This window comes from Xyrauchen texanus, chromosome 40, assembly GCF_025860055.1.
Source record: "Xyrauchen texanus isolate HMW12.3.18 chromosome 40, RBS_HiC_50CHRs, whole genome shotgun sequence".
NCBI lineage: Eukaryota > Metazoa > Chordata > Actinopteri > Cypriniformes > Catostomidae > Xyrauchen > Xyrauchen texanus.
In genome coordinates, this window is record NC_068315.1 from 34,897,623 (window position 1) to 34,917,651 (window position 20,029).

Consider the following 20,029-nt stretch of genomic DNA (forward strand, 5'->3'; position numbering starts at 1 on the left):
CACCGGGTACCACTCATCTCCACTACAAATAGGAAAAAGAGGCTACAATTTGCAAGAGCTCACCAAAATTGGACAGTTGAAGACTGGAAAAATGTTGCCTGGTCTGATGAGTCTCGATTTCTGTTGAGACATTCAGATGGTAGAGTCAGAATTTGGCGTAAACAGAATGAGAGCATGGATCCATCATGCCTTGCTACCACTGTGCAGGCTGGTGGTGGTGGTGTAATAATGTGGGGGATGTTTTCTTGGCACACTTTAGGCCCCTTAGTGCCAATTGGGCATCGTTTAAATGCCACGGCCTACCTGAGCATTGTTTCTGACCATGTCCATCCCTTTATGGCCACCATGTACCCATCCTCTGATGGCTACTTCCAGCAGGATAATGCACCATGTCACAATGCTCGAATCATTTCAAATTGGTTTCTTGAACATGACAATGAGTTCACTGTACTAAAATGGCCCCCACAGTCACCAGATCTCAACCCAATAGAGCATCTTTGGGATGTGGTGGAACAGGAGCTTCGTGCCCTGGATGTGCATCCCACAAATCTCCATCAACTGCAAGATGCTATCCTATCAATATGGGCCAACATTTCTAAAGAATGCTTTCAGCACCTTGTTGAATCAATGCCACGTAGAATTAAGGCAGTTCTGAAGGCGAAAAAGGGGGTCAAACACAGTATTAGTATGGTGTTCCTAATAATCCTTTAGGTGAGTGTATATTATAGAGTGTATATATACCGTATATTAAAGCTGCTGATTTAACATGTTAATTTAGATTCATTATATAAAAAAAAACATAAATGTACGCAATTAATCATGTCCACTGAGGCACATGTAAATTCCGTAATAAATATACAGGTTTTCCTAGCATACGAGCAATTAAAGCTTGAAGTGCATATGTTTATATGAGCCAGTGTGCCTCAACAAACCTCACATGCAGCACAGCCACAGAATGAGAACCGTTCAATGAGGAGGAAGCACAACAGAATACAGGAATCTTGAGATGTGATTTTCAGATTCCACTACTTTTAAATTAATTTGTCCTAAAAACGTTGTGTTTACGTGCCCTGTAAGAACGCCACACAATTACGAACTCAATGCAAAACCACTTGCAGTCCACTGCTTGTTTAATGATAGGAGAAGGAAAAAAATCCATATGGAGTTCTTGAGCCAATTTGTGTATTGTATAAATTATTGTGCGTTATTTAAATGAATTATCTTTTTTGGGGGCCTTTCTCAGGAAACCATGATGTATGCTATCAATTAATAGACAAGTAATTAATTAAGTAACTGTGCACAACAAGTCACGTGATATGATGTCTCGGAAGAGGAGGCAACTGAGACTTGTCCTCTGCCACCCAGATTGAGGCGAGTAACCGCACCACCACGAGGACCTACTAAGTACTGGGAATTGGGCATTCCAAATTGGGAGAAAAGAGGATAAAATATAAATTAAGATAATTGGCAAGTCATTTAATTAATGTGATTAAACATTTTATAGTGATTAACAGCCCTAATTTATATATACATATTAGTGCTGTCAGTGGATTACATTTTCTTATCACAATTAAATCGCATCATTTTTCATAATTAATAGAGATTAAATTGCGGATTTTGAAAGTGCTGAAAATGTTGGGTTGAACTAAACCTTTACATTTTGACCACATTGTGAAGTCTAAATTCCAAGCTGTTGAAGCCACCCATTTTGTTTTAAGGGAGTAGTTTTAAATTATTTATGTAGCAGCTCCAGTTTAAATGGTTTCAATGCGAAAAGTTAAATTATTGGCAACAATGTGCTGTGAATTATTTGTTTCGGCCAAGAAATTCCATATCGGTGCATCCCTAATTTAAGTGATTATACTTTCTAGTGTATAAATGAGAGTACAAATGTGATATTGTAATCTGGCTCAATGGAGGATTTGGGTTTCTAAGCGCTGCCTGGAGGAAGACATACATTCATTTCTCACAGGAAACTGTTATTATCAATTGAGTATTACTTGGCGCTCAGGGGCAGACACTTACTCTGTCCCAGCCTCTGCTGATGTGGAGTCTGGTCTGGGGTCCTCACTGCCTGGGGTCCTGGCTGGCTGAGGCATCCCTGGCGATTGCCTGTCTGCGAGAGGGACACTGGACTCTTTCTCTTTGGCGTCTTCTGCTGGAAGAGCCGAGGCAGCATTCTGACCCTGAGGGCTTGGGATTAAGCTCTGGTTTAGGCTGGGTTTGCTATCTGTCACAGGACTGGCCGGTTGTGTGTTGGGTTTAGTTGAGTTGGGCTGGGTAGTGCTGGGGGTCTCTTGTGTGAGTGCTGATGGTACATTGGGAGGATTTGGACTTCCTCCACTGGACGGGAGCTATGGAGATGAGAGAAATTACACAAACTGCATCTCACAAACTAATCAAACATGGCATCCATCACACTCCTGACAGACATTTAGAGGTTTGACCCCTTTAAATGATCAAAACAATTAGCACGAGACATTTATGAGTGAAAGTGAGTGGTGTAAGCCTGTAACTCACCACCACAGTTGCTAAGGTGTTGTGGGTGGTTACCAAGACTTTGCTACAGTATGTGGTTGCTAGGGCACTTCTTGTTAGCCCAAGTCAAAAGAGTTAATCACATAGTCTCTAGATATGGTCCCTCCTTCAATGCAGGTCTTATGTTAGTTATTTGAACAAAACATTTTAATAATGCTAGTTCATCTCACCCTGAAGTCATTGCCAAAACTGCGAAGCTCTTCAATCTGAGAGCGCTGCTGAATAGATGGTGCTGGGAAAAAACACAAACACACAAATGAATATCCATTCTCGCTCCAGTGCTGCAAAATCCATTCTCTGTTGATGATTCACCAAAAACAAAACAATCTGCAGGTTTTAGTCATCACACCCACCTTTGCTGTTGGATTCTTCAGTGCTGGGAAGAGTTTCAGCTGGTTTCTCTTTCCCTGCAGAGCTCAAAATCTCATTCACTAGGAAAGACATGGACAACTATCAATTCAGATTGAAATAAAGGAAACACTTGATTCTGACTGATCGAACATGACATTCCATTCTATTTTTGTTTAATGAGTGCTAAACTGTACAATTAATCGTTGGCCCAGGCAATGGATTTCCAACACCGTGCCAATTTCATTCTCCATGTCTTCTCACATATTAAGGGGTCATGACATGAGGAATCTAATTTTCCTTGATCTTTTGACATAAGATGTCATTGTACTATAAATATATACTGTAAGTTTCAGAACTGAAAACTTTATTTAAACCAGACTGTAGAATCGGGGCGTTTGGAATTTGTGGTAGAACATCTGTAAATGCCTCTTCAGCAAGACATCAATGCCTATTTTTTGTCATTGCACCCTTGGCCCCGCCCACTGCTGCTCAATTATTTTCTACACTAGATGAATGGCTTTGACTGCTATCATTTCTCTCGCACCAATTTTAAAAGATGCAATGTCAAGTTATAACTCTAAAAAAGAGACCTCCAATCTGTTTCATTCAGGTGCTATTTCGAGCTGTTTTCAAGGTGTCCTGGACAGTTTTTGCACCGACCTGAGCTATTTCTAATTGTTAGTATTTAATAAACAAGCACTAGATGGATGAAAGCCGTTCATCTAGCGTAAAAAAAAAAACATTTAAATCCAGATAGACACATGAAGGGGTCCTGTGTAAGTCCTCTTTGCTGTAGATGAATCTCCAATGACAGGCCCATGTCTCTCCTCTTCACCTGTGTAACTGAGCAATGAGCAGCAGTGGGCGGGGCCAAGGGTGCAATGATGAAAAATAGGTGTGATGTCTTTCTGAAGAGGCAGTAATTTACATATGTACTTCAAAGTTCCACAAATTTCAAATGCCCCGATTCTGGAGTCTAAAAATTGGTAAGTAGCCATGCAATAAACGAGATGATGTACAGTCAACTAATCAGGTTTAAAAAAGCAAACTCTTCACACTGACACAAGACGGAAATATTTTCCCCATTCATTTCTTCCATAGTGCTTTCATAAAAGAGTTTTAAGCCATGAACAAAACCAACCAACTCCAAGGAGACAAAGACTGTGCACTTGACGTCTTTAATAAGGTAATGAACTACAATCCCATGAAGCACTGTGAATGACGTAATCAAATTAAAAACTATGGAAATGTATTGATTTTAGGTTTCTGATTACACTAAGTTTATTGCAAACTATTCAGATATACACATTTCTTAGTAGTTTGAGTGTGAAGGGAGAGTGACTTGATTGCATCATGTGAGTGTGTAGAGCTGTAGAGCTCTTTTGGTGCACTTTGCCACATTCTGATTGGTGGAGGCTTTTCTTCAGGATCATGGGTAGTGTATTTCTTCCACTTTTGAACAGGGTTTCTTAAATTAAGTTGAAATATCACAGACTGATGGCTTCAACAGAAGCATATACCATCGATTAACAACCTTAGCACTCACTGTAGGTCTGTCTTTTAAAGGTTTAGAGGTTATTTTTAAAAATCAATTCCCCTACAGAAAAAAATTATTGGGATTTTTACTTCTATCACCAGACTGTTCTGATCTATAACTGACTGGTTGACTGTACTTTATTCCTTAAAACTGACAGCAGTAAACTTCATTAATAACATGCAATGTTGAAAGATGTTAGCATTATCTTGATAAAAGTTTGAATTTACCATCAACTGGAAATAAAGGGGCAGGGCCAGAATACTTCTGTTTGAGGTTGTCCACTGATGTGGAGCTGGGAATGGAAGCGTCTTGTAAAGGAACGTCAGATTTTGGAGATCGAGAGGCTGTAGAAGAAATAAGACAAATGATCACACATGTACCATCTCTCAAAATTGAAATAATGCATTCCTTTTGACCTATTCACACTGGCTGCACAGTCTAGATTGATGTGTTTTTCTGTCTTCCCCTCTACATCTTTCAGATCGCATTCAAACTTGTATTTGATTCCAAAAATGTCTAAAGAGTCCCAAGTAGTCACAAGCAGTGTTACTCAACGTAATAGACTACAAATTAATTCTCAAAAAATTGTAATTGGATTATACTACTAAAAAAATGACTAATTACTAAATGAACCCTTCTGTATAAACATGTCTCTGGATCCCTGCATTATATTGTGCTCGCCAGCTGTCTTTGAGTGCGTCATTTTTGGAAGACTGGCTGACTGTACTTTATTCCTTAAAACTGACAGCAGTAAACTTCAACAATAACATGCAATAAAAGTTGCACTTGGTAAAAGTGCCTGTTGCACTCATTAATTTGACAAGGCATGTTGCTTGTACACCTGGAGTCGCATGGACTGCCCCATACTGCCAATTGGTCACTGCCTTACTAATTACTTTAATTTTAAGTTAAGTTATCCAAAACAGAAACGTTTATTCTACTCAATGAATTCAAAATAATATCAAAATGTTTCCCTCTTTCATTGCCAGATGCAAGTCATGCATTCAGCACCACACTTTCTCTCTTCCAATGACTCATTAGTGACTCTTCTGCTGTCGGAAAAACATGTACACTTCATGCTTTAAATGTATTCTACATAAATAATATTTAAGAGCAATGTGTCACCCAAGTACTGCACTTACAAGGAATTAACTTGGGATGTGCACGAATAATCAAGAACATATTCTGCACCAGAAAATTCATTTTCCTTTGCACATTTTCCTGCCATCAGCAGCACTGAAATACACCGTTTTCCCTCTGAATCGCTCACCAAATCTCACAGTTACAATTGAGTCCACTGGGGGGTGCTGTGGGTTTGTAAGCAGTCAGGTGTGGCAATACTTGTAACATTGTAATTCTCATTAAAATCGATCTCATTGGAGTCATGCAAACCAACAGACGAGGATCACCTATTATTGGTGGAAAGAAAATGCCAGTATGTGTGAATGTGTATTAAATCTCTGAACACCGGAAGAGCACATTTTACAAAAAGCATTTTTTTTCTGAATAACAACATGTGAAATGATAAAAATGTGATAGCCTTTATGCAGAATCAGAGTTTATACTGTATATGTGCATTACTCATATGACGTCAGTATTGGACAATTTTGGGTAAATGCAAATTAATAATTTACTGTTATTTTTAAACCTTTTTTAAATCCATATAGCTAATTTTTCCCAAAAGAAAAGCATGGTTTGTTGAAGTATCTTATTTTGAAAGAGTTCTTCGTAACGTTTGTAAATAAAACAAAATATAAGATGTTATTTTTAATGTGCATTTTAATATAGAAGTAATCGAATACTCTTTTTTTTTTTTTTCCTTCTTTTTTTTAAATCCCCTTTTCTCCCAATTCCCACTACTTAGTAGGTCCTTGTTGTGGCGCGGTTACTCACCTCAATCCGGGTGGCGGAGTACAAGTCTCAGTTGCCTCTGCTTCTGAGAATGTCAATCCGTGCATCTTTGAGAGCGAGAACCACTAATTGCGACCACAAGGAGGTTACTCCATGTGACTCTACCCTCCCTAGCAACCAGGCCAATTTGGTTGCTTAGGAGACCTGGCTGGAGTCACTCAGTACACCCTGGATTTTAACTTGCAACTCCAGGGGTGGTAGTCTGCGTCAATACTCGCTGAGATACCCAGACCCCCCCCATCGAGTACTTGACTACAAAATTAAAAAGAAATGCCCATCCCTATAATGAACCTAATTGAAAGTCAAATACACAAATGTAAAAATGAGTTACACAATTTTTTGACTATAAAGTAATTAGATTACAGCAATTTATCATTTTGTGATTAGATTACACCCAACAGTGGTCAAAAGACATGAGAACCAATGATGTTTGGCATGATTGATGATAAACCTTGGGAACTGCGATGGAGTAGAAGAATAATGACAACAATTTTGGCATGCTCCTCACACAAAGTAATCGTGAGACTTGGAATATAACCCAAAAGTCATATGGACTACTTTTATGATACTTTTTAAGATTTGACCAGGTCCTCATTCCCTTTTATTGTGTCATATGTGTTTAGACTGACCTGAAGGTGAGCAAATGATGACAGCATTTTAATTTTGGGGTGAACTATTCCTTTAATGTAAGATGTATGGCACACACCTGAGGGGTGTGTGTTGGATGGTCGAGCTGCTCTGTTGGTCTGTGAAGGTTTCTGGGATTTTGGAGACGTTCTGGAAGAAACTGAGAAACACCAACACAAAGTGATTTAATAGTCGGACTTGTGAAAAAACAAACAAAAAACACAACATTAGCCATTAACTCACCTCCGTTGATGGTGCGGGAGGCGTCAGAGAGCGTGTGCGGGAGGGAGTGTGAGTGTGTAATGGTGGTAAATGGGTGTGAATGTGTGTTTGGGGTGGGCAAGCTGCTCCCTGAGCCCACTGAAGAAGGTTCACTGAGTCTGGGAGAGGATGTGTTAGGCGAGAATCCACCTCGGGGGCTACTCCGCTCTGATGAGAGGGGTGGCTGTGACCACCCAAAGATGAGAGGCAGACGTGGGGATGAGCCAGGGGGTGTGGAACGATTTGTGGTATAGCTGCTTCCACCACGGCCACCTCTGTTAGACGCGCCCATCTCTCTCGCCCGCTGGGGTAAAGGAATATATTTACCCTCCCTGAGAAAGACAGATGTACTCAAGTGTTAATATAGCCTGACAGACAGGAACGTGTCTAAGAATGTTGAAAATATCGGTACTTTGGTACCAAATTGATCGTAAAACAAAACAAAATGTAAAAAACATAGAATACCAGCCTACAGTTTTAGTAGCACCAAGTATAGACTTTCATACCCAAGTGCTGTCAGACAGTCAGGTGGCTGTTTCTGAATGCTCACATTCATATTATGCACATGCTCAATGTGCTTCTTGATCAAAAGGCCCATCTTAGTGACATTTTAATGTAAACAGTGAATCGGGCTGAGTTAGCAGAGTATTAATTTTCAGATTAATCGGAATGATCATATGAACAATACCGATATTTTTTAACTGTGCTCATTATGTCAATCACAAGACAAGACAACAACAGACCAAAGAGAAAGGTGAAGAAACAACACAAATGACGAGAATCACTTTATATCATCATTTCAGTGCCCGCGTGCCATTTGACTGAACGAAGCTGCCCTTTGACATACCACAAATCAAATGTGTTAACTGGAATTGATTTGAGAAATCCATATAATAGCCAGCCCTACAAGTGAATGGAAAACAAAAATAAAACAGATGCCCCACACAATCCAATTTTCAGGTGTAAGCTTCTTTAACATAACAACCGGCCAGTAATTGAGAGAGCCCATTGCACAAAGGTGACTCGGTTTGTTCCTGGGAGGCAGCAGATGTCCTAACTCCGCCCCCGCCCTAATCCTAACCATTTGGAGGCTGTAAGGCGGAGTAGCCTGCCAAGAACTAAGCAGGAACATTTCATCCATCATCAATCGAGAGATGGAGCACACATTAGCTTCTACCAGTGGCCGCTAAGCATAAGGATTCCCTGTTGTTTTAATGGCTCCAGCATCTGGAAAAGCACATCAAACTTGCTTGAAAAAAATTGTTCTGTCGCTGGGTCTTGTGTTCTTGTCAAGCAACCAATGAGCTTCATCTTTTACTGAAGAACAGAAAAGACGTCAAGCTGATCTTAACGGTTTTATCTGTAATCGCACTCAGCTGCATATCATCATAAACGTTGATTATTATCCAAAGTGATTCTGTCACCAAGCGTTTTTCGACACTAAAATGAATCATGAAATCAGAACGCAAAGCCAAAACTCTGCAAGTGTGACACCCTCAAACACCATTCAAAGTCTATTATCTTCATTTTAATAAAAATCAATATTTGACAAGAAAGAGAGAAAACTGCTAATTTCTCATTTCTTTGTTCTTTATTACAGAGTGTTTGCTTGAAAAAAGACTTGGAAAAACTTGAATTGATGTTTACTTCATAAAGAAATACTTGAAGGCAACATGGAATTGCTATAATTTGGATATTTAGCCACATTTTCGCTGTAGTATTGAGATTCATGAAATTTCACTTGTATTGATATAAACTACTGAAATGTTGGTATAGTCACAACACATTTACCTGCTGACACCGCTGGGACTGTCTCTGCCTCTCTCTCTCTCTCGTGGACTCTCTCTGCCCTTCTCTCGCTCTCCATCTCTCACCACAGCACTGTATTTCTCCTCCTCACTCTTCCCATCATCATTCTCTAGCGACACCCGGTGGCGGTACTGTGGGCTGGACTCGATCTCATTAGCCAATCGGACGGCTCGTGCTTCACGCTGTCTGTAGCATTCGGAGCTGTTCCGCTCCAGAGGAAACCTGAGAGTGAAGTTTATTTTAACCTCTAAATTTCAACTTTAAAGGGATATTTCACCCAAACATAAAAATTCTGTTATAATTTCCTCATCTTCAGGTTGTTCCAAACAAAGTTATGTGGGTTTGAAACAACTTAAGGGTGAGTAATTGACAGAATTTTCATTTTTGGTTAAACATATGAAATTATATGAAATATAAATCTATTTTGCATTTATGAATAAAACTAAACATTCTTAAAATGTAAACTCAACTTATGTATGTTATTATTTATTGATTCACACAAAATACGTAATGGCCGCAGTAAGCACTTGCAAATGTTGCTCTATTGTATAATGGCAACAAAATCATTGTACACAGTAAATACCTGATCAATCTTCTCTCCACATATATATTTAAAATATTATATTAAGTAATACTTTATTAATAAAAATACATTAGTGGTCAACAAGTTGTTCAAATGAGTCCACTGAACCCAAAGCAAAAACTTACGTGTACATAGACAGACTGGAGTCATACGTTGATTTGATTCCATAGTTTTCTTCATTAAAGCGAAACATCTCATTTGCATCCCAACCGTTGGACTGTAAACAAGAGAAATTATTAATTACAAAGATAAAGTTGACAAACCAACACTGATGTACTCTTCAGTGTGCCAGTTACCGCTTCTGTGTCGAGGTCGTAGCTCTCTCCGTTGCTGTCTCCTCCGTCCCATCTCTGCAGAACTTTCTCTTTATGTTCCCCGTTCACAGGAGAAAGACTGATTGCTGTGTCTGTGAAAGTATCTGATGGGAGGAACGCAAGACATGTTTACACTAATCAATGTCAAAATGTTCATCGGTGTAACAGAAACAGTGCATGAGCAACTGTCCATAAGGCAGGATGCTGTTTTATAATCAGCACAGTTTAAAGGAGTATTTCAGGGAAATACGATTGAAACAGTACAGATAGCATCTGTGATCATTTTGTTGATTACCACAGAAAATTATTTTAACTCATTCCTTAGTTTGTTAAAAAAAGAATAAGAAAAGAAAAAAAAAGAAAAAAAGAGCCCAATACTGAGCCTTGTGGGACACCACACTTAAATCCAGCAAAACATTAAAATGTGCATTTTGTGCACAGTACAATTACATCACACTGTAGAAACAGTATGAGTAGTATGTAAGCATGCTGTTCCGAAAAAAGCCCCTGACATAGGTACATGATGAGTAACCTTAACTGACAAATAATGTTCTTTGACTTGAGATGTTCTTTACCTCTAGTGGCAAAGTTCAGGTCCACATCTCGGCACGTCATGGTTACAATGTCTACAGGGTTAAATATCATAGTGTCTGTGATCTCCTCTCTCTTGGGAGAAATGGACGAGCTGTCCTCCTCGCCACGTCTGTGCACCGCATCCACGACCAACTCACACTGAAGGACAAGAGACAGAAACAGACGTGGTTAAAAACAACTGATTAACAAAAGATGCAATAAGTAACGTAACTGCCATTGCGACCCACCCTTGAGCTAAGAGTCTTGAAGATCCCCTCGTGCACATTCCCATTCTTAACTCTGATGTCACACGTGGAGCCCTACAGGAAGACAAAGATGTGAGACAAATCTGTGACATGACAATGATAAAATAAACAACTCACACCAATACAGTTCCTTTCCCATACCTAACATGTCAATAATTCCCATAAATAATCACCTAAAACTCTTAAAAACCCCATGAAATGTTTTGACAGCCTCAATCTTTGTTATAGTTATAATGTATGTTATTTTCTATTGAAATGGGAAGTCAAGGTGGGACATATCCCTCTCCTCTTTTTAAACAGCCAATAGCCTTTACTTGATGATTTGTAACAAAGGGGAACATCCAGCATTTTATTTGGACCAAAATTAGTATACCCCCTGAGTGCAAGACATCAATGTTATCATCAATATTACTGATTCATTTTCCAGGAAGAGAATGTATATTGTAAATGGGTTTATCTGCTATACTTATCAACTTTTATGAGTACACTAGCGTTCAGTTTTTGCAATGATTTGTTAGCACTCTTTGGCATTTTGTTGTTAAGAAACAAATCACAAATTATAATTGTGCTTTTTTAAATTGTGCCCTTATTGAATCTTGACTTTTGGTTCCTTTAATGGTTCTCAAACGTGGATTTATTTCCCCAGCACGAAACACCTTACTTAGGGGTCGGGAACCTATGGGTCGCAAGCTATAAGTGGCTCTTTGTTAAAAATCAAGTGGCTCGCCGGGTGTCACCATTCACCAACGCATGATTGTTTAAAACTTTCTAGAGATAATTTTCCTGCAGAAAGTGTGGGTGTGATTTCAAAGCTTGAAGTCAATGACACCGTTTTGATTTCCTTTTTCCCGATTGGCCGTACAGCCTACTCCTGGTGAACAACGTTTGAAATGAACACCTGCCAAATGCTGATTTTTCATGCGCAGTGGCTGGCATTTTTGCTGATTTACCAGCCACTGTGGAGGGCGACCTGGAAGATGTCTCGGAGTGATGTATGACAAGAAAAAATACACAAAGATGTGCATTTGAAGAAACGTGTGGTTATATTTTTAAGAACCAAATGCAGGTATTTCATGCACGAGTAATTTTGCTCATCTACCCGCATCAGGCGGGTGACCTGTCAGACATCATGGAGAGACACATGATGTTAGACACAAGACATGAGGTTGAAAATGTTTTATTATATTTTATTATATAAAAACAGACAAAATAAAAGCCGTCATTGCTCGTGTCTGATGCGCTGTTTGTTCAGAGGCGAGCAACGAGTCCCTGTCTTGTGGAACACATACATGTAAAGAGTTTCATTCGTCTGCAAATTGCTTGCAATAATAATGTTGTCTATGAGACTGCAGTAAGTGATCTCCAATAATCTCAGGAGGTACTGTGAGTTTAGTTTGCTTTATTTCCATGGAGCAGTTCACTCTTACGCACTGTGAATGCAACTCTACAGGTTGAGTAATATATATCTTTCTATTAAAGAAACAAAGACGAGAGTTCTATTTTTTTTTCTTTAGGCAGCATAAACTGTTTTACCAAAACGCAATGCAAACACATTCAAAAACAACACACATTTGGCAGCATTATTTTGGGAACACAAGGGAATTATTAGGCTTTTTTTTTTATTATGATTATTATCTTTACATTTATATTTGTCTTTTTGTGGCTATTTGTAATTCATGTTTTCGTTGAAGGATGCTTGATGACAAATGGGGCCGTTGGAGATGGTAAATGTTTGGATTTGGGGAGGTGGTTATATAAGATTTTTTGATCACTTAATTTTAATTGCATTTTTTTTTTTATTTAATTTGAACTGATGAATGTCTTTTGTTTCAGTTTTTTTTTTTTTTTAATTTATATAAATTATTATATAATGCTTTTAATTAGCATTTTGACAGAATTATCTTATGTTGCAATTCAAACGCGTTTCATTTTTAATTCAAACCGGCTAAAACATCAGGGTAGGGTTACATCAGCTGTGCATGAGGTCTTGAGATGGGATGTAATGTTGTAACTACAACACTGTTGTAGCTTACTGTAATTTTGTCACACCATAGTTCTTAAAGGTGCTATAAGGGATTTATTTATGAAATGGCACGCAGAACCCGTCCCAATTACCTGTCAGATATCACTGAATAAGATGCCACAAAATATCACACTGGTCTCTGTGACAGCCCTAGACTCAATAAGCAGCTGGAAAAAAATGACTTGTCTTTGTTTAGCCAATCAGAAGACATTGAAGCACTTTCTCCCCGTCAATCATTCCCCGTTCACAGGGCAGTTCATATATGTGCAAAAGAATGCTATGAGCATCAGTTTGAGAGTTGTCTGTTTGTCGTGTGAGAATGCTATTTTGCAACCGTTGCTTTTGACGACTAGTGTCCTAGTACAAGGGCTGGGAAGAGAAATCGGCGCGGGATTTTACATGGCAAATGGCCCAAAAGTTGTTGAGCGGGTTCGCTGTCCTTTTCTGCGTATCACGGCATCGTGTTGTGGTCCGATCTGCATAACGCGGCGGCTCATTTTTGCTTATCGCTCTCCATAAAGTAATGCTTAACAGCATAGTATGAGATTTATGAGTAAAAAACTTTTTTGTCTCATGTAACTGTCAGCGGTAATTATTTTCATATTAATGAGTTGCATAAAATACAAGTAAAAATAATAAATATATGCACTTAAATATGTAAATAGGAACTTTCAGGAACTGTATCTAATATCAATAAAGGCCAATAAATAAATACTAATACAACAGACTGGAGAAAAATACTATTTATTCATTTTAATATCATATATATTTTGCAGTATGTGCGGAGACATTGCATTCCAGTGACACCGGGTGACGCACTCCACAAAGGGCCCCGTTTAAATCGGTTTCATGCTGAAGAGGCCCTAGAGGTTTCAACATATCTAATGTTCTCTCTTGTTTATGTAAACAAACGTCAAATATATCTAAAGGTTTGAAATCTGTCACACATTAATTTCATTCAGTGAGTTTTTTTTATTCCAACGTTAATCCTAGTTGGAAGCTTCCATGAACATAAAGTAACATTTCAACAAAGTTTAATGGCGCATCAGACTGCAACTATGAAACCATCTGAACATAAAGCCAAAACACTGGCACAAATACTTACCACGACCGCTGTGAGGAAGTGGGTCATCCTGGCGTTGTTGTACACACCCTCAAACACCTGACAACATCCAAATCAAACACGTTATCATATCGACAAGTCATAGTGGAACTTTGATTTAGACCATAGAGGCTGCTAATACATTTGATATCAAAAGCGTTATTTGTGAATGGTATTAAGAGTCCTGCTTTCTCAGTCTACAAAGATGTATGACTGCTCCTTTTGCAAAAGATCAATAACTGTAACTATGCACAATGCTGGTAAGATATCAATAACAGAAAGATGAACTTACAGAAGGAGAGGAGGGAGGTTTGCTTGATCGACCCCTGCAGGACAGGTGAGAGAGGACAAAGTTTAGCAAAACACTGTCAAACCATACTTAATTTTCATTTAAAAAACACACTCAGGAGCATTATTCAAATGATTAGATAGTGAAATGTTGGCGTTTGGCGAAAGTCCTTTCAGAGGAAAGGCCAGTTATGACATTTTGAAGAAAGATTCTAAATAATAACATGGGGGCCTGGGTAGCTCAGTGAGTAAAGATGCTGACTACCACCCCTGGAGTCAGCCAGGTCCCTTAAACAACCAATTGGCCCGGCTGCAAGGGAGGGTAGAGTCACATGGGGTAATCTCCTCATGATCAACATAATGTGGTTCTCGCTCTCAGTGGCGCAAGTGGTGAGTTTTGCCTGGATGGCGCTGAGAATAGCGTGAGCCTCCACACGCGCTATGTCTCTGCATAAAGCGTGATATTATCTCCACGTGATAAGATGCGCGGAGTGACGTCTCCGACGTAGAGAAAAAGTGGAGAGAGAAAAAATTATAATAATAACAACATGTTTTCCTTTTAAATAATATCCACAATAAGTAAATAAGACCAGGAATGCGTTTTGTCCATTTTGAATTAATGTTGACTTTAAATAGATACATGCATAGAAAAATATGCCAATAAATGTATAGATATGCAGAGAATACAGATTCTGGTGTACACAATCAGATCAACCAAACAAGCCCTTTATGATTGGACATTCCGTAAATCAATCAAACTGAATATGCTGCTATTGGTTATCAAGTCCTTACTGCCGTGCAGACACGCCCACTCGACACAGGCAGTGACCGGTAGGCCCAAATAAATCCCTGCCCCCTCCTGAGTACACTCGCCCGACAGAACTCACCTCCCCGCGGCTGACATACTGACCGCTGCAGGCACCCCGTTAGGGGGTTTCCGGACCGCAGAGCCCGTCTGTGGTTTCAGCATGACCCAGATGAAATTAAATTCACCAATTCAGCCGATCTCTGAAGACTTAGTCCAGCTTAATGACAGATCAACTGCAGCAGAGCACAAATAGCATTGTCAGCAACCATTCCCACGCAAAAATAACAATATCTGCTCATTATGGCTTCTCGTTCATTAAAGTATTTTTGCTTACGGAAATTAAAGCATAATTTGCATTGGCAATGACCATGTCATAGATTATTAGTGTCTGTTACCTTTAGTTTTCCGCGCGAGTCACTGGATCAGCAGCAGCACGCCCACGATTCACGCGAGATGCGCTTGAGTAGAGCGCGTGCGCGTGATCTGTTGGGTGCCGGTGTTGTGGCGTAAATGGGCACAATTTACGGACTGCTAAAAATGTGAGCGTTGCACCATTAAACTTAGGACGTTTAGGACGTAACCCTACGTAAAAACTAAATAATTACGGAAGCCTCCGACCAGGAGTAACAGATGGAATAAAAAATCAGACTGATATTTTATGAAATCAATGAGCTCATGTTTTGCGTGACAGGCATCAATCATTTACGAGAGAAAGATAAAAAAGGACTTTTAAGTGCCTCTTCAGCATGAAACCATTCTAACGGTGCATGTTTCAACACATTCAAAATATATATAGAATATTAAAATGAATAAATGTCTATTTTTCCAGCCTGTTGTATTAGTATTTATTTATCACCCCTCATTTATTTTAGATACAGTTCCTAAAATATTGTTATTTACATGGGGCAAATATACTATTTATCAAATCTACTTTTATTAAATATCATATTGTAATGGGGATATAATTTATTACAGCTGACAGTTACATGAACAAACAAGGTCAAACTGAAATATATGGCTTATTGACACTTTTGTGTACAAATTTGAAGGTTGTTTATTGGATACAGGTAAACGTCCTATTTTGGACATGGTCCATCGGCTGAGAGACAGAGCTCGCAAAAATGTAAAAAAAAAAAATATATATATATATATATATATATATATATATATATATATATATATATATATATATATATATATATATATATATACACTCACCTAAAGGATTATTAGAAACACCATACTAATACTGTGTTTGCCTTAATTCTACGTGGCATTGATTCAACAAGGTGCTGAAAGCATTCTTTAGAAATGTTGGCCCATATTGATAGGATAGCATCTTGCAGTTGATGGAGATTTGTGGGATGCACATCCAGGGCACGAAGCTCCCGTTCCACCACATCCCAAAGATGCTCTATTGGGTTGAGATCTGGTGACTGTGGGGGCCATTTTAGTACAGTGAACTCATTGTCATGTTCAAGAAACCAATTTGAAATGATTCGAGCTTTGTGACATGGTGCATTATCCTGCTGGAAGTAGCCATCAGAGGATGGGTACATGGTGGCCATAAAGGGATGGACATGGTCAGAAACAATGCTCAGGTAGGCCGTGGCATTTAAACGATGCCCAATTGGCACTAAGTGTGCCAAGAAAACATCCCCCACACCATTACACCACCACCACCAGCCTGCACAGTGGTAACAAGGCATGATGGATCCATGTTCTCATTCTGTTGTAAGGTATGGCGGAGGATCAGTGGCTTAGCAGATTCATGAACAAACAAGAACTTACTGTTAAAAACTCCCCTAATTACTGAAATAGCGCCAACCAGTCTCCACAAGCACAATAAATGTATTGACAAAGAGACAATGAACTATTGACAGAGGACCGCATGTGACATCCGCATGCTCACCACGTGCTTATCGTGTGGACAGGAAGGGGGAAACTTTGAAAGTAAAAGTGTGTGTGTGTGTTTTTCAGTTAAACACAGAACTGCATATTGCTAATGAAATACGTGTAATCCCTGTATGTTGTGTATTTCTGAGGTATATCAAACTCGTTAGAACTGTTTCGTTGTGTGTTTTAAACTCTGAGGCCTTATATTTAATAGCCTCAGAGTGTATATTCCCTTTTTAAGTGTACTAAACACACGTTTCTTGGTATCAAATTAAACCTTACGATTTGTCCGAGCTGAATTCGAATATAAGATCTCTGTAGAATGATATTACGCGATGTTTTACTATCTTTTGAATCATTCAGCCCAAAATCTCTTACTGTCATAAACATGCAAGTGAGCCTTGACAAAGGAACTCTCTCATGCCCAGAGTAAGGGAGACTTTTACGACCTCCAAAGGAATGTTCAGAGAAGTGCTGACCCTCACTTCATTCTCTTACTGAGAAAGAGAAATGAACCCTGTTTAATCCTGTATATCCTATATATATCCATGTGATAAAAATATTAACATGTATCTAATGTTCCATCTCAGGATTTTCCTAAGTGTTGTTGATCTATGTTTTCTTGCAAACTCTAATGGGTTAATGTTTCAGACTTTGCATACTATGGTTAACCGAAATCATATGTGTGGCATATTTGGTCTCTATAACTTGGTATTTTGAAGATTGAAATGACTGTGTACATGATATGTCGATAACAACTACATATTAGTATTACAAGAAGATTTTCTAGTTTCTTCATTGGCTACCACCCCTCTTAGAACAAAGAGCCATAAACCAAATTCCCGCCTGGAACTCAAACCCTTCTTATTGGTCGAGCCAATGAGAGGTGGGACATGTTTTCTAAGGTTATAAATTGCTTCTCCCTCTCTTGGTTCCCTTTTTTAGCTCTTAGCCGTCTCTTCGCTCTCTTATGCTCCTCTTGCTTCCTGCCTCTCTTGCCCTCTGAGCCTTGTGCTCTCTCACTCTCTTGCTGAATGATGCTGAACTAGAAGGCCCCAAGGACTCCCAAGCGTGCGCCAGGCTACGGCCTTGACTTTCCATTCACCAAAGATTCTCTGACTCCCACTGGTTCTCTCTCATCAAGACAACATCATCAAAGATCAACTCAAGCCATCAACAAATTGCATCAGGACAGTTTAATTCAAATGGGACATGCAAGTATCAAACTTAGTCTCATTATTTGATACATTAAGTATCCTTACCCCTTTCTAAAAAGGGCGTGTCAGAACTAATATGATGGTTTGCTCAGGCTGTTGATCTGCTGAATTTCAAACAATGCTATAACTTCTTGCCTTCCTGTATTCTGCTTCAACCCTCTTTCCCTTGGTAAACTGTATGAATGTATGTATATGTATGTTAGAGTAGTTTAAATGTTTAGTCTAGTTAATAAAGTCTTGTTCATGTCACATGTAAAGTTGTCTGTGTCTCAAGCTCATATCTAAAGTCACTAATCATAGATTTTGACTACTTGCTCTTAATACTTAGTAAGAAAGACATTTCCCATGCCCCGGAAATGTACCTTTCTATTAATTAATTAATTAATAACCAATATTGAGTGTTCACGGGATGAACCGAGTATTTGGTTGTAATGTTAATGTAGCTACATCAAGTTAACCCGATTAACTGATCCAAATATTCATTATCGATTATAACAAGTTATGATTGATTATTAATATTTCATAGAGCTGATTCGCTACACTGTTTACGGCAAATTCTGACTCTACCATCTGAATGTCTCAACAGAAATCGAGACTCATCAGACCAGGCAACATTTTTCCAGTCTTCAACTGTCCAATTTTGGTGAGCTCTTGCAAATTGTAGCCTCTTTTTCCTATTTGTAGTGGAGATGAGTGGTACCCGGTGGGGTCTTCTGCTGTTGTAGCCCATCCGCCTCAAGGTTGTGCATGTTGTGGCTTCACAAATGCTTTGCTGCATACCTCGGTTGTAACGAGTGGTTATTTCAGGCAAAGTTGCTCTTCTATCAGCTTGAATCAGTCGGCCCATTCTCCTCTGACCTCTAGCATCAACAAGGCATTTTCGCCCACAGGACTGCCGCATACTGGATGTTTTTCCTTTTCACACCATTCTTTGTAAACCCTAGAAATGGTTGTGCGTGAAAATCCCAGTAACTGAGCAGATTGTGAAATACTCAGACCGGCCCGTCTGGCACCAACAAACATGCCACGCTCAAAATTGCTTAAATCACCTTTCTTTCCCATTCTGACATTCAGTTTGGAGTTCAGGAGATTGTCTTGACCAGGACCACACCCCTAAATGCATTGAAGCAACTGCCATGTGATTGGTTGATTAGATTATTGCATTAATGAGAAATTGAACAGGTGTTCCTAATAATCCTTTAGGTGAGTGTATATATATATGTTATATATACAGAGAGGAAAATAATTATTTGAACACCCTGCTATTTTGCAAGTTCTCCCACTTGGAAATCATGGAGGGGTCTGAAATTGTCATCGTAGGTGCATGTCCACTGTGAGAGACATAATCAAAAAAAAAAAAAAATCCAGAAATCACAATGTATGATTTTTTAACCATTTATTTGTATGATACAGCTGCAAATAAGTATTTGAACCCCTGTCTATCAGCTAGAATTCTGACCCTCAAAGACCTGTTAGTCTGCCTTTAAAATGTCCACCTCCACTCCATTTATTATCCTAAATTAGATGCACCTGTTTGAGGTCGTTAGCTGCATAAGGACTCCTGTCCACCCCATACAATCAGTAAGAATCCAACTACTAACATGGCCAAGACCAAAGAGCTGTCCAAAGACACCTGAGACAAAATTGTACACCTCCACAAGGCTGGAAAGGGCTACGGGGAAATTGCCAAGCAGCTTGGTGAAAAAAGGTCCATGGAGCAATCATTAGAAAACGGAAGAAGCTAAACATGACTGTCAGTCTCCCTCGGACTGGGGCTCCATGCAAGATCTCACCTCGTGGGGTCTCAATGATCCTAAGAAAGGTGAGAAATCAGCCCAGAACTACACAGGAGGAGCTGGTCAATGACCTGAAAAGAGCTGGGACCACCGTTTTCAAGGTTACTGTTGGTAATACACTAAGATGTC

The 20,029-nt window shown here is 39.2% G+C and overlaps 1 protein-coding gene across 1 annotated transcript in view; it reads right to left on the reverse strand.

Moving 5' to 3' along the window:
- LOC127633484 (ataxin-2-like protein) overlaps positions 1-15,458 on the reverse strand; it is a 36,309-nt gene extending 20,851 nt beyond the window's left edge. Inside the window, exons 1-15 of the mRNA XM_052112628.1 lie at positions 15,387-15,458; positions 15,071-15,224; positions 14,188-14,221; positions 13,899-13,955; positions 10,753-10,824; positions 10,507-10,663; positions 9,914-10,035; positions 9,743-9,834; positions 9,017-9,256; positions 7,208-7,557; positions 7,044-7,124; positions 4,654-4,770; positions 2,892-2,969; positions 2,709-2,770; positions 2,026-2,354 (exon numbers count right to left, since the gene is read on the reverse strand). Of these exons, the coding sequence (XP_051968588.1) occupies positions 2,026-2,354; positions 2,709-2,770; positions 2,892-2,969; positions 4,654-4,770; positions 7,044-7,124; positions 7,208-7,557; positions 9,017-9,256; positions 9,743-9,834; positions 9,914-10,035; positions 10,507-10,663; positions 10,753-10,824; positions 13,899-13,955; positions 14,188-14,221; positions 15,071-15,153 (1,874 nt within the window). The 5' untranslated portion in view covers positions 15,154-15,224; positions 15,387-15,458. The remainder of the gene's footprint in view (positions 1-2,025; positions 2,355-2,708; positions 2,771-2,891; positions 2,970-4,653; positions 4,771-7,043; positions 7,125-7,207; positions 7,558-9,016; positions 9,257-9,742; positions 9,835-9,913; positions 10,036-10,506; positions 10,664-10,752; positions 10,825-13,898; positions 13,956-14,187; positions 14,222-15,070; positions 15,225-15,386) is intronic.
- Positions 15,459-20,029: the final 4,571 nt, after the last annotated feature.